The sequence below is a fragment of the Lissotriton helveticus genome, chromosome 9 (assembly GCF_964261635.1).
Source record: "Lissotriton helveticus chromosome 9, aLisHel1.1, whole genome shotgun sequence".
In the NCBI taxonomy this organism is placed as follows: Eukaryota; Metazoa; Chordata; class Amphibia; order Caudata; family Salamandridae; genus Lissotriton; species Lissotriton helveticus.
This window is the reverse complement of record NC_136070.1, coordinates 151,356,751-151,369,857: the sequence shown is the minus strand read 5'-3', so window position 1 is coordinate 151,369,857 and position 13,107 is coordinate 151,356,751. Positions and strand designations below refer to the sequence as shown.

General features: G+C 44.5%; 1 protein-coding gene across 2 annotated transcripts in view; it reads right to left on the bottom strand.

The window, feature by feature from the left end:
- FANCM (FA complementation group M) overlaps nucleotides 1-13,107 on the bottom strand; it is an 837,191-nt gene that overhangs the window by 624,910 nt on the left and 199,174 nt on the right. For both annotated transcript variants that reach the window (XM_078659682.1, XM_078659683.1), the window contains exon 4: nucleotides 8,422-8,580. In XM_078659682.1, the coding sequence (XP_078515808.1) occupies nucleotides 8,422-8,580 (159 nt within the window). The remainder of the gene's footprint in view (nucleotides 1-8,421; nucleotides 8,581-13,107) is intronic.

Sequence of the window (13,107 nt, the reverse complement as noted above, 5' to 3'; positions counted from 1 at the left end):
ATGTCATTAATTGCTTAGGTCATGACTAAATAAGATTACTAAGAACTCTCGCAATCAATCAATCAATCAGTGGATTTGTAAAGCGCACTACGTACCCGCTAGGGTCTCAAGGCGCTGGGGGGGGGGCGAGAGGGGGGAGGCGCTACTGCTAGTGGTCGAAGAGCCAGTTCTTGAGCAGTCTCCTGAAGGCCGGGAGGTCTGCGGTCTGTCAAAGGTGGAGGGGGAGGGCGTTCCAGGTCTTGGCGGCGCGGTGGGAGAAGGATCTGCCCCCGGAAGTGGTTCTCTCTCGAGGTCTATGTTAATGTGTACTGGTTTACAGTGGTCTAACCTTGTTTGAGCCTGAGGACCCTCCTCCTTAGTTAGCAGGTGGTTCTCATTTAAAAAAGCACTCCAATGCCTTTGGGCCAAGTTCGCACTATATAAAACAGCAACAACAACTGTAAAAAAAAAAACGGTTACTAGGAAATCAGCCATGGCACAGCTGCTGCAGAATTGAAGAGGGTAGTTGTAGAGGGTAATGCTAAATGCATACCCATCTGATGTGGGTTTGAGCAGTACAAAGAGCAGTTCAAGTGGCCTAAACATTACTGAGGAGCATAATGGCAAAAAACGCATCAGTTATGTACAGAATGGCCCCTAAAGTTCTTACGTTTTATGGGCCCAAATGCCTCACACTTTCTTTCGCTGTGCGTATGTGGGCTCCCCCATTCGCACACCGAGCAATGCAGGAAGCAGAGACACAGACTGTCACAACTGCCTATCTTCTCCAGAGGACCCTAAGGGCGCAGCGAGGAACAACATGGAAAATGGATTCCACTTATGGAGCAAACAAAGTTCCCTTCCACTGACATATCACATATGATAGCAGAGAATGCCTTCAGAACATACATCACACACCAATATTTTTACCATCTTGCACATCTTGTCTTCCTCATTGAAGGTATTTAGAGCCAGTGGGTTCTGTAGCTATAATAAAAACTATCACGCATATATACACAAACGCAAAAAAACAAAAACACTCACCCTTTGAGATGAGGTCAATTATAATAACTCACATTCTATCTAAATTATTTTTGTATTGGAAGGGGAAAAGCAAAGCACTAATTGAATAAATATTATGTGGGGCACACACACAATCTTTCTTCAACTTGCTTGCTTGTATTTAAGTCCTAAATAAAGAAGCATCAAGCACATCGGTTTAAGGAGGTGCCTAAGATTTGAATCTTCAAAAGAATCATCAATTGGTGCGCAGGTCATATTCCAGTTATATAAAAACGCTAATGCCGCGACAGCGTATGCCCCCCCCCCAAGCCTATCCTCCTCAACATCACCCCATCATCCCACGGGATCGGTCTACTGACCCCTCTTCATCGCCCAAAGAAGAGCAATCCTCATCGCCTCCACATCTTCCTCTTCCTCAACAGCACAACGTCATACCTCGGGTCCGGTCTATGGACCCTCACGGCACTCCTGTAGAATCAGTGAGAAAGAGCCCACGACTAAACACCCTACCAAGGGTCACTAACAGAGTCAGCAAGGCGGACCCACTCAACATGAGTCCACACAAGGCGACCCAGACTCCCAACCCTAGAGATGTCCCTACCCAGAACTGCAAGTCTACAGCCCCGGTAGACATGGCTCACCGGCTAGATCAACTAGAAAACCAGCTAGAAATTATATTCAGAGGCCTGGATGAAATCCTTTCCAATCTAGACAAGGCGCGAAAGCCCCAACATTCACAACTAAGGGCCTCATATCCGACTGACTCTACCCCCCCGTAAGCCCCAATTCGGTACAGCACCCGCCCGTGGAAATCGACTGCTAAGGTCCTCTAAAACCAACACACTGACACAACCTCTCACAGCAATCAAAGCCTCCACGTCTGGAGCTCAGAACCACACTAATAAAGATGCAGAGACCCAAAAACAAAGACCATCCAGAACGAAAGCAGCAATGTCCACTGAACAAGCCATGGACCTAGCCTCCACTTACGACTCCCCTTTCCCATTTTCCACTAACTCCAATATTCAAGTGATCACGGGCTTCGGAAGAGACCTCCCTCTAGTGAAAACCCCAAGACCCCCGTCTTCCCTCACCTTCATACCGAGGGCCCCATTAGGAAAGAACGGGAACAAAAGTAATCCAGCAACTAAGTGCATGCTCATTAACTGCAGATCAGCCCCAAGTATGCAACAGAATTAGCCTCTCTCAGGACTTAGACATTTCGTTCATCACAGAGACATGGCTAAATGAGATCTCCCCACTCTGTCTAGGCACGCTGGTGCCACCAGGTTTCACCATCATCAACAAATACAGAAATGATCAACGTGGGGGTGGTGTAGCCATCATCCATAAAGATGACATGGACATCGCGGTAATGGACCCATGCAACTACAGCTCTTTTGAATGTTTATCTGTCACCATCAAGACTAAGGTCAACCGCCCTTTGGTTGTTCACCTTATCCATCATCCACCTCGCAACTCCCCCACTTTTGGGGAACACCTTTCCGACCTGATCGCCCACGGTGCTCTCAAAGACTCTAACTTCTTAATCCTGGGTGATCTCAACCTACGCTGGAACGAAGCCAACAACACACTAATTCAATCTCTCAATACTCTCCTTTGTGACAATAACCTCTCCCAACACTGCTCTGACGAAACGCACAACAAAGGAGCAACCCTTGATGTCATCATTGCCCACCAAGACGCAATCACGATCGACAACATCCTCCCAGTGGACTGGTCAGATCATCACATGATCTTATTCCACATCAACCAAAGAGCCCTGTCCCTGCCTCCTGCTCAGGACCCCCCCAAATGGTCAAGAAATCTCACCCAGATCCCCCTGGACGCCATGGGGGATAGACTAAAATGGCTCCTACCCAGTAGCAAAGATCTCTCCACAAATGACCTCACAGCGCTCTATAACACGAACATGGGTCTCCTCCTTGACCAACTAGCACCCCTGAAACTAAGAAAAAATAGAGCCATTCCGTCCAGATCCTGGTTCAACTCTGACACTAATGAAGAAAGGAGACAACTAAGAGCCTCAGAAAGACGCTGGAGGAGCTTGCCCACTACCTGCGAACGTGACAAACTCAGAACTAGAAGGAAGAAATACAACATCCACATCAAGAACAAAAATCTATGTTTTTCTGCTCTGCTCTGGAGAGCGCAAAAAACAGACCTAATGATCTCTTCAGGATTATTAGACAGCAAACCTCCAAACCCGACACTTCCCTGGGGCTGGCCTCCAAAGAACGATGCGACAACTTTGCCAACTTCTTTAACGACAAGATCTCCAAGATCGAACGATCTCTGATCACCAACTGCTCTTCCCCCTCACATAGCAGACACGGCTGGGTGCCTGGGAGCACCCTCCCGCCCACCACTAAACCTTGGTCTCTCTTTCAACCCATTCCAGAAGAAGAGATAATCAAACTTTTCTCCACCGCTAAACCTTCATCTCATACCCTTGACCCCTTTCCGGCTCAACTCACCAAAAAACTGAAACTCTCCCTAGCCCCTCTGTGGTGCAGGATTATCAACAGTTCCCTAAAAACTGGAGTTGTCCCAGACTGTCTGAGAGTTGGACAAACCCGGCACTTGGACAATACCAACCTACTCGACTCACATCAGTCGGGATTCAGGAAAGGGTGCAGCACGGAAACTGCAATCCTCAACGTAATTGATGACATATACAAATCACTGGACTCTGACCAGTGTTGCCTCCTCATTCTCCTAGACCTATCGGCGGCATTCAACACGGTCGATCACAATCTTCTCCTCGTTGACATGGTCCTTAACTGGTTCTCTTCATTCTTGCATAACCGCTCCCAAAGAATCAAAATCAGAAGCTTTGAATCCGACCTTCACCCAGACCTTCACCCAGTCAAGAGGGGAGTGCCCCAAGGATCTGTGCTCTCCCCCCAACTCTTCAATATTTATATGGAACCCCTCGCCACCCTACTAAGAAAAGCCAGCATCCCCTTTCATCTCTACGCTGATGATACCCAACTCTACTTGGAAATCTCCTCTTCCAAAGACATTCACAGACTCAATGAAACACTAAAGGAAGTGCAACGTTGGCTATCAAGCAACCATTTAAAGCTGAACCCGGACAAAACAAAACTACTCCTCATCTCGAACAAAGAAGAGAATCCACAAATGGTTGAATGGTTAAAAGATATCGATGCGCTCAATGGAAACCTCGCCTTGGCTGACTCTGTTAAATCACTAGGCATCCCACTAGATACCAAACTCGACCTGAACAAACACATTAAGATCTCGGCAAAGAGTGCTTTCCTTAACTTGAAACTACTAAACAAAATTAAACCGTACATTCCACCCAAAGACCTCAAACAAGCTACCCAAGCATTGGTGCTATCTCGATTGGACTATGGAAATGCTATCCTCTCGGAAATAGCCAAAACTCACCTTGCTCCTCTGAAAACAACCCTCAACGCGGCCGCCAGAATGGTCACTGGAATAAAGAAATTTGATCACATCTCTCCGGCACTAAAAGAACTCAAGTGGCTACCAATTGAAATGCGGGCGAACTTTAGAACAGCTTGCCTCACTCACAAAGCCCTTCACACAGGCAAACCCGAATATCTGGCGTCCAAACTCAGAAAAGCGGGACAGAACAGGACTCTCAGAAGCTCTAATACTCTACTCCTTATCCCGCTAAAAGCACGAAAACAAAAAACTGCGGCCAGATCCTTTGTCTGTAATGCGCCCAAAATTTGGAACTCCATCCCCCCACATCAGAACTATTCCTTCCTTCCCCAAATCCAAAAGCCAGCTCAAAATCCTTTTCCTCGACTGCTCCCTATCGAACAGATAGGAGTAGCTCAGAGTTCTTAACGTCACTGCTGCTCTCGTTGAGGTGGTTATCAAGACTCTGTATTTTGAACTCGTCACTATCCTCTCTTACGATTTGTACCCTGAGTATATTGCTTACTGCTCTATGTCCTCCTTCTTATGCACTGCTCTGTACTTCCTGTGAAGCGCTCCGATACCTTCCGGTCAGGCAAGCGCTATATAAAACTTCCTAAATAAAAAAAATAATAAAACTTACAATCCAAGAATCCAATCTGGATACTTCATAACAAACTGAGCTATATTCTGTAAGATTTGTAATCGAACCTTTGATGTCATTTTATAATCTGAATATATAATTGAAGCTGAGCTAGTTTTGTTTGCAATTTGTACTGCTGTGCTCAGTTTAACTGGAAGGTGTTGACCATGGTCCTACTGCCGGTTCAGAAACAGGGAGAGGCAGAGCAGCTGCTTGGGAGAGTGGTACCCATTGGCACAAATACTACTGCCTGGTCACCCCACATACTTATGGTCTGAATAGACTGAGTGCACAATGCTCACGAAAGCCATTTCTGCTCATGGGGCCATTTTGCCACTACTTCACGATTGATGTGAAAATCTCTCTACATGTGAACATTTTTCTCTCCTTGAAAATACACACATTTTTCTATAAGTACTATTTCTTGACCTACTTCTGTAAATTCTTGGGAGTTCATGAAAGCTGTATAGCTGCACTTAATGCAAGGACATATACCATGGGAGCACTTTTGAGACTTCTTTAATAATTGGGCCGCTAATTTGGTCAGGTGTTGACCGTGACCTTTTGTGTTTATTAAAATTCTGTCTCTCTCTCTCTGGATCGGCAGGCTTCCCTGTAGGTGACAGCATTCTGCCGTTTCACAAGGAGCATATCGGTACGCAAAGTAGTTTTGTTCAGTGCCAGTACTACTGTGGCAGTTTGTGCTTTTTGAGTCCAAAAACGATTTTTGCTTTTGCCAATGTTTGTTATAATGGTGAGGGCCGGTTGCTCCCACACCAATAAGGTTTTACAAAAACCATGCCAAAACAAGTCACACACTGACAAAACTAAAAAGCTGACCACCAATTTCAGACCTACTGGCTCTGCCAATGCTTGTTTATTTTTATTTCCCATAATCTTAATAAAACTGGTTACACTGATTTTCCATTATGAATATTTTGGAACATACTAGCATGCATCAACGCATGTTACTAAATGATGCTCTAAAGAAATGGTACCTGAAATGTTATAGTAGTTTAGAAAAATGTTTTTTCCTGCTTTTATTTTTTAATGAACATTTTATTTTGAAAGCAAAGAATCATCAATCTTGCTTTCAAGCTTCTGCAAATATTTGCATCAAATCAGAGAGCATTCTGGGAGCATTCTACATAGCCTCATATTGCTAACCTTTGAAAACGTGTGAGCACATTTTTATACTGGATCCACTGTCAGTAGTGCAGTCAGAGCTTACAACATTTACTTAGAGCACTCACCCTAATAATAAAGGCTATCAATTAATGAACCATAAATGCAAGTTTGAACAGCATTAACATACGGACAAAAATATTACCTTAACTGTAGACAGTGCCCTGCCCTGATCCATAATATGGTATCGTAAACTGGCAGCCAAAGGGGATTGGGTATACTTGTCCCAAGGACAAAATACACATGAAAACTTGTTGCCCTTGACCCCAAACAATATGTCCTGGGCGGCGTCGTGCAATAGAAATTCTACATCCCTGATTGAGGCTTGGACTATCAAGCTCTTCAGGGTAGGATGTTGGATGAGGGTGTTTGGGTCTCCTGGAGATGGGCGGTGGCAGCGGGCAATCATCCTATTCACAGGGGCGCCTGTATTGGGTTTGGACAAAGTCCCAAAAAATCAGTGAGCAGCGGTTTGGATGCGGAGACTCATGGTAGCAACACTTGTCATGATATCATTCTTGACTGCCACTGAGGGAAATTGAAGGTCAAGGACCTCAGCCGCCCTCCGCACCACCATTGTGCAGGGGGCTCCCTCCTACATAGCCACGGTACAGGGAGAGAGCATACCAGTATCTTGAGGGGTATCCAGTCCACTGGCTCCACACAGTTCATCACACCAGTCCATGCTAGGGTCTTCCTCATATGGTTGGTATTCTCCAGTGACCTCTCTAACTCTTCCCCGAGTTCTAATACAAAGGAATAGGGCTCAGGTTCCGATCAAGGCAACAAGGCTCCTGTCGTTGGCACCAGGCAACTTGAATCCGGCTCCCTAACTGAGTCGGGGATCAGAATGGGGATGGCACAGCCAGTGGGTGCTGGGGGTGCCATCAGCATCAGCATCGGGGAAGGTTGAGTTGGTACCACAGGCGCTGGTCCAGATCCAAGAATGTATCAATCGGAGTTCACTGAGGCCACAAGCACACAACCAGATGAGGTCCGCTTTGACCCTGCGGGGTCAGAACACGCACTGGAGGGGCCGAGCCGCCCAAATATGAAGTGCATTGCCTCATAGAACTCTTTCAATTGGGCAGTGGTCGCTCAAGCTTCCGGAAAGTCGGGGAGGTGCGGAGTTGGCCCAGGCTCAACTGTGGAGCCAAACCTTGAATGTCAAAGCTTACTCGTCGAGACCGACAGACAAGGAGAAGTGGAAGACATATTCAACTTCTGCTCGTGCTTGGACTTACTAGAGTGTCCCAAGGACTTGGCATGGGACGACTACCTCAGAGTCAGTGACGTCTCCTAGGACCTTCCTCTCAACCGGGACCGCGAGTGACGCCGAGTCGCATGCCGGGCCATCATTAGCTTTAGGGGCTACTCCAGCATAGTCTTCGAATTCATGGCGAGGCAATAAGAGCATGACTTCAGGTCGTGCTCCAGACACCACAGGCAGACAAGATAATAATAATACTGCCATTTGTAGAGTGCAAACAGCTACCTCCGAAGAGGTGTCGCGGAGCTATAGCAACAGCTGGCGAACAGTAAAGCATGCAGAGTTCAGAGTGTCCGGGAGATTAATCTTTATTAAAAAGCCATATTTTAGCTGCTTTCCTAAATTGTGATTCCGAGATAATCTGGCACAGGGCGTTGGGCAGGGCATTCCAAATCATGGAGGTCCTGAGCGTAAAAGATCTGCCGCCCATCCGATGCTGGTCCTTCACCAACATCTGCCAATGACTGGCTCCGCAGGGCTTGAATCCTACTTTTAAAGATGACAAATGAACACCAGGAGGACAAACCTCAAAAAAAATCCACAAAAAGTTGAAAAAATCCAGTTAAAGAGTGACTGAGGGGTAGCTCTTCTCTGGATCAGCGCTGGCTGGCGCACAAAGAAAATAACTGAAATTAGCATGCCAAGGTGATGCCTATATATGAACTGATGTCAATTTTGGCACAGATGACGCACGCAGAGCCGAACGATGCCACCTTCCAGGGCACAGGGGTACTGTTCACGAAAAATCTTACAGATCCAGCCTGATGCCTGTAATGTCAAAGGTAAGGAATCTGCGGCTATATCATATACACCTATCATGCACAGTTTCGCTCCTCATGCCACCTGCATCCTTCCCAAAAAAAAGAAACTGTGTGCTATCACTCACCTGGATGTAGGCTTTTTGAATTGCGACTAGTTCATCCCCAAGAGGAACAACAAATTTCTCAAGCTGTCTCTCATGAGAATATGGTTGAATGTCTGGAGAATCTTCGGACCGTAGCTCTATCTGTGCAATCAGTAGGTTTGAAATAACCTGTTGCACGGCCTGTAACAAAACACAAAGACAGGTACAAATGAAACACTTGCTGGGTGTGCTTAGTAGTCTGACAGCTAACAGAGAACTCCAGATCTCGACACATTGTGTAACTGATGGGCGACTACTTTTTCCTGCTGGAAAGGGGCTAGTAGTCACACCTCACAGAAGTTTAAAGAAGTATTTAATTTACAAGCCGTTTTATGGGTGGTACTGTACACACAAACATGCCAGTAGTGCTAAAGCGGAATTTTTATTTACACAAGCATATTTACCTTTAATATAGAGCAAACAATTATCTAGGTACATTGGAGAATTCTACGTCCTCTAATGTTGCACAATTGTAACAGAAATACATTTACAGGTATCTTACTAGTTAAACATAGGATTAGTGGGTATGCTTGAACTGCAAGTGATGCAGTCCATAAGCAGTGCTGGTGTTCTAAAATCAAAGGCAGACTTACAAGTGAAATTTAAACAAATTAACCGAACTCTATCTGACTGGATTTGTGAGGCAAATCCTTACAGCAAGTCTCACAGTATCGTCTCCTGTAGTGCAAAAGAAGTAATGTTGCCATGCTTGATGTTGACATGAACTTCAAGCCGCCTGCGCACAAGGCCTTTTCTGGGACACACTGCCATGTTCCTGTCATCTCAGATGCAGAAGAAGGGGGATCAAGAACCAGATAGTACTTTCTCACATTTAAATGGGCACTCTCAGACACTAGCTTGGTTGAAACTAGTACCTCATAACTAGTAGACATTTTCAACAAATCTGATAAAGGATGCTGTAATGGGATTTATCAAGTTCCAGGACTTGACAGCTCATTTCCAGATGAGCATCTTTATATTTGAATCATACTCAGTTATTTATTGGGCTCAAAATCAGCACTTCAACAAGACATGCTTTGCAACAGTGACAGAGACAGTACATAATGTCATAGAAAATTTGGGTAGTAGGCAGATAGATTGTGGGTAAGATGCATAGAATCTGGAAAATAATCGGCCACAAAAAAAACACGTCTCAGAGGAAGGTCGCAATAAACAAATAGATACTTACGCATTTACTATAGGGAATAGTGGTGAGGTCCAAAAGACTTGCAGGTAGCTTTTAAAGGAAGAGATGGCGCTTACTCATGAGGTAAGGTTTAAGTAAACGGAATGAGAAGAAACGTGAAGCAATATCTGGAGGCTGCGGGCAGACTAGAGGTTTTGGTTAGATGAGTGAAGACTGTATGAAGGTGCATATTTATCCAGCACTCCAGCTAGCTAGTTAGGGGAAAGACAGTCTATACCTTTGAATACAAAAATGGGTACTTTGTGTGTAGTTCTTTTCTCTATTGATAACCAGCCAATTGTGCACTATTGCAGAGATAATGAGTGTGCCTGAGAAGGTTATCAAGGCTTCCTGGGCAAAGTTTAGAACTCTGTAGAATGATAGAAATGAGCAATGAGTAGTAGGTTACTGCAATCAACTTAAGTTGCTCAGTATGATTACAGAGAGTGGCGATGTGGCCACTTGGAAGGGGAAATGGAGACAGGTATTATGAATACTGATTACATTTGTTTTTTTTACCTTTATACAGCTTACGCCCACTCCAAGGAGTGTCCCAGAGGAACTCTGAAGGTCAGCCAGCACCATTTTGTAGATTTAATGCAAATAAATGTTTTTAATTCTTTCCTGAACTGTTTCGCATTGAATGGAACGCAAATAGAGCTGGAGTGTGTTCCAAGCCCTGCCCACCGAACAGAGAAAGAGCAACCACCAGCTCTAACTAAACAGGAGTTTGGAATCTGAACTAACAATGACGATGCAGACCTCAAAACTCTGAAGGGGTTATAGTGAGAGATTCTCTCCAAGTAAAAAGGGCCTCGACTGTAGAAGCCATGATACATGAAGATTAAACGTTAAATATTATCCTTTATTTAATAGGTAAACAGTGCAGGTCATGCAGCACAGCAGAGGCAGAGTTGCCTCTTGATAGGCCCATCATAGGCTGGGATGCTGTATTTTGAACAATCTGCAGTTTTTGGATCAAATAGTCTGGCAAACCAATGTAAAGACATTCAGAATAATCCAACCTGGAGGTAATCAAAGCATGGACAACTATCCTACACATTTCAACTGGGATGAAATCCAGGAATTTCCTCAAAGAACGCAGGAGATCATAAATGGTTCCAACCACTGACCCAATCTGAGTGTATTTGTCATCGATTAGAATTCCAAGGTTTTTAGCTAAAATTGGTCTACAAATCTCTTGCTTGGTCAAATAAAAGAACCACAGTCTTTTCAGTGTTACATTGAAGAACGTTTCTCCAAAGTAAAGCATCCTTCAAACAAGCAGCAAAAAGAGAAGTTTGCACAGAAATGATCAAAAGTAAGAAGCAACTGCATATCATCTGCGTACGATATGGTAGCCACTCCATGAGATCCAACGAGAGACACTAACAGGGCCAGATTAATGGGTAGGGCTAAAAGAGGAACCCTGTGGTACTACAAACATGAGACTTCTTCAAATGGGGGCCACCTAGAGCTCTTGTGATCTCCATTCAAAGAAAGACTTGAGCCAGAGCCAGGCCTGGGCACCCTATGCCTATATCTCTCATGCACTGTTAAAGCATTTGGTGGGAGAAGATATCAAAAGCAGCAGATAGATCCAGCAGAAAGACCACACTATTCACCTCATTGAGTGAACATTTGATAGTTTCAGTCACTTTCAAAAGGGTGGACTCTGCTGTGGACGGAAACCTGACTGAGTATAGTGAAGGAGTTTGTTGGTTTTCAGGTATCTATATAATTGACTACTAACTCATTTCTCCAATATTTTTGTAGCCATGGTAGTAACAAAATAGGTTGATAACTGGAGAAAAAGGACAGATTAGCAGAGGGTTTCTTCAGGCAAGAAATTAATTTGCCATTTTTCCAACAAGCAGGAACACAGCATGCCTCCAGGTAGAGGTTTAGCAGTTCAGTTAACACTAGGACCTGAAAAGCGAAGATGGAATAGGGTCCAAAGGAGAGCCTAAGCAGCAATGCAGTAAGGTTGACTGGACCTTCATAAGAGGTATCAGACAAAAGTTGTTCAAGGAACAGGACAAAATGGGCATTAGTGCAAATTTGCATCCGTCATGGGCTTACTGACTTCCTTAGTGGTCGCAAGCCCACTTTGGACACACAATATTTTGCCCTCAAAAATAGAGGTTACTTGCTTACACCACTCAGAGGAATTAATAAGAGGAATGCAGGCAGCCAGCTGCAAAAATTATTTGACTAGTTTAAAAACTTCTTATTTAGCAGAGGCAATATGGGAGCATAGAAAGAACTTTTGGTAAAAATAATTCCATATGATATTCCTTCAAAGCAAGTTTATAACCGATCTTGCAGATATAACTATAGTCTCGGCACCGATGTCTCTCTCAATGTTTGGATTGTTTTTCCTTAGTAGAAATCTGACGAGAACCAAGGGGCCTTTTGGGTTTAGGATAAAAGTACTTGGTACGGACAGCCAGAGTAACAGTCTCCTGCAACCAATTGATAAAAAGTGTAGAATCATCATCCATATGACCATGAAAAGCCGACTGAGTAGATACCAGAGAAGCTTGCAAATCTTTCCATTGATTTTAGACCCAAGCTTAACTCCCAATGGATCTTGAGGGATAAGCTAAACATTCCAGATTTCCCTCTGCCAGCAAAAAGAAATAACAAATAATTAGCAGAACAAATTAACAAAAGAGGAGCTTCAACACAAAGTGGAAGATCAGAAAAGATAGGATCCAACATATGACCACTTTGGTAGGATCGATGCTTGATGAATTGGGAAGGGACAAAGCCTGACAGGCTTCCACCGAGGTCCTACCTGATTTATCAGCAGACACATCCACAAGCAGGTTAAAATCACCTTTAACGGTCAGATTAGAATACCTAAAGTCAATCGTGTTTTTTTGTTTGTTTTTGTTTTTAAACAGAATTTTAATGACATTCAAGGAACAATAAAAGGTAATTTGAATAGAGGGCAGAATAGTGCTAAATGCCCTGTATATCCAGTCCCCCCAGCCCTAGCGCCACTAGGCAAGCAGCTCAAACACAAATTCAAATAACAATGGGGAGAGGGGACAGCCCTGTCGCACACCTGTTAACACCACAAAGGCCTCCAAAATATGTCTTCAAGTCCGGACTAAGGCAGTGGGTGGAGAATACAAGAGTTTAGTCCACTGACCAACTCCAGGAGCCAACCCATTTGAGTTAAGACCTGTTAAAGACAATCCCAACAAAGACTGCTGAAAGCTTTTTCGATGGCAATCGATCACTGCTTTATTCTTACCCTCTGTTTCTGCTTCCAGAATTATGAGGAGCATCTGGATATTATGCGCTCTGTTGTGTCCCAGGATGAATCCAGATTGATGTGTGTGCATCAACTTGGGCATCAATAGAAGCAATGGACACTGAGACATACGAAGCTCCCTTTCACGCACCTCAATGTCTCTCACCAGGGTGCGACTCACTTCTGCAGTTTCTGCTATGGGGACGCAGTTTAGGCC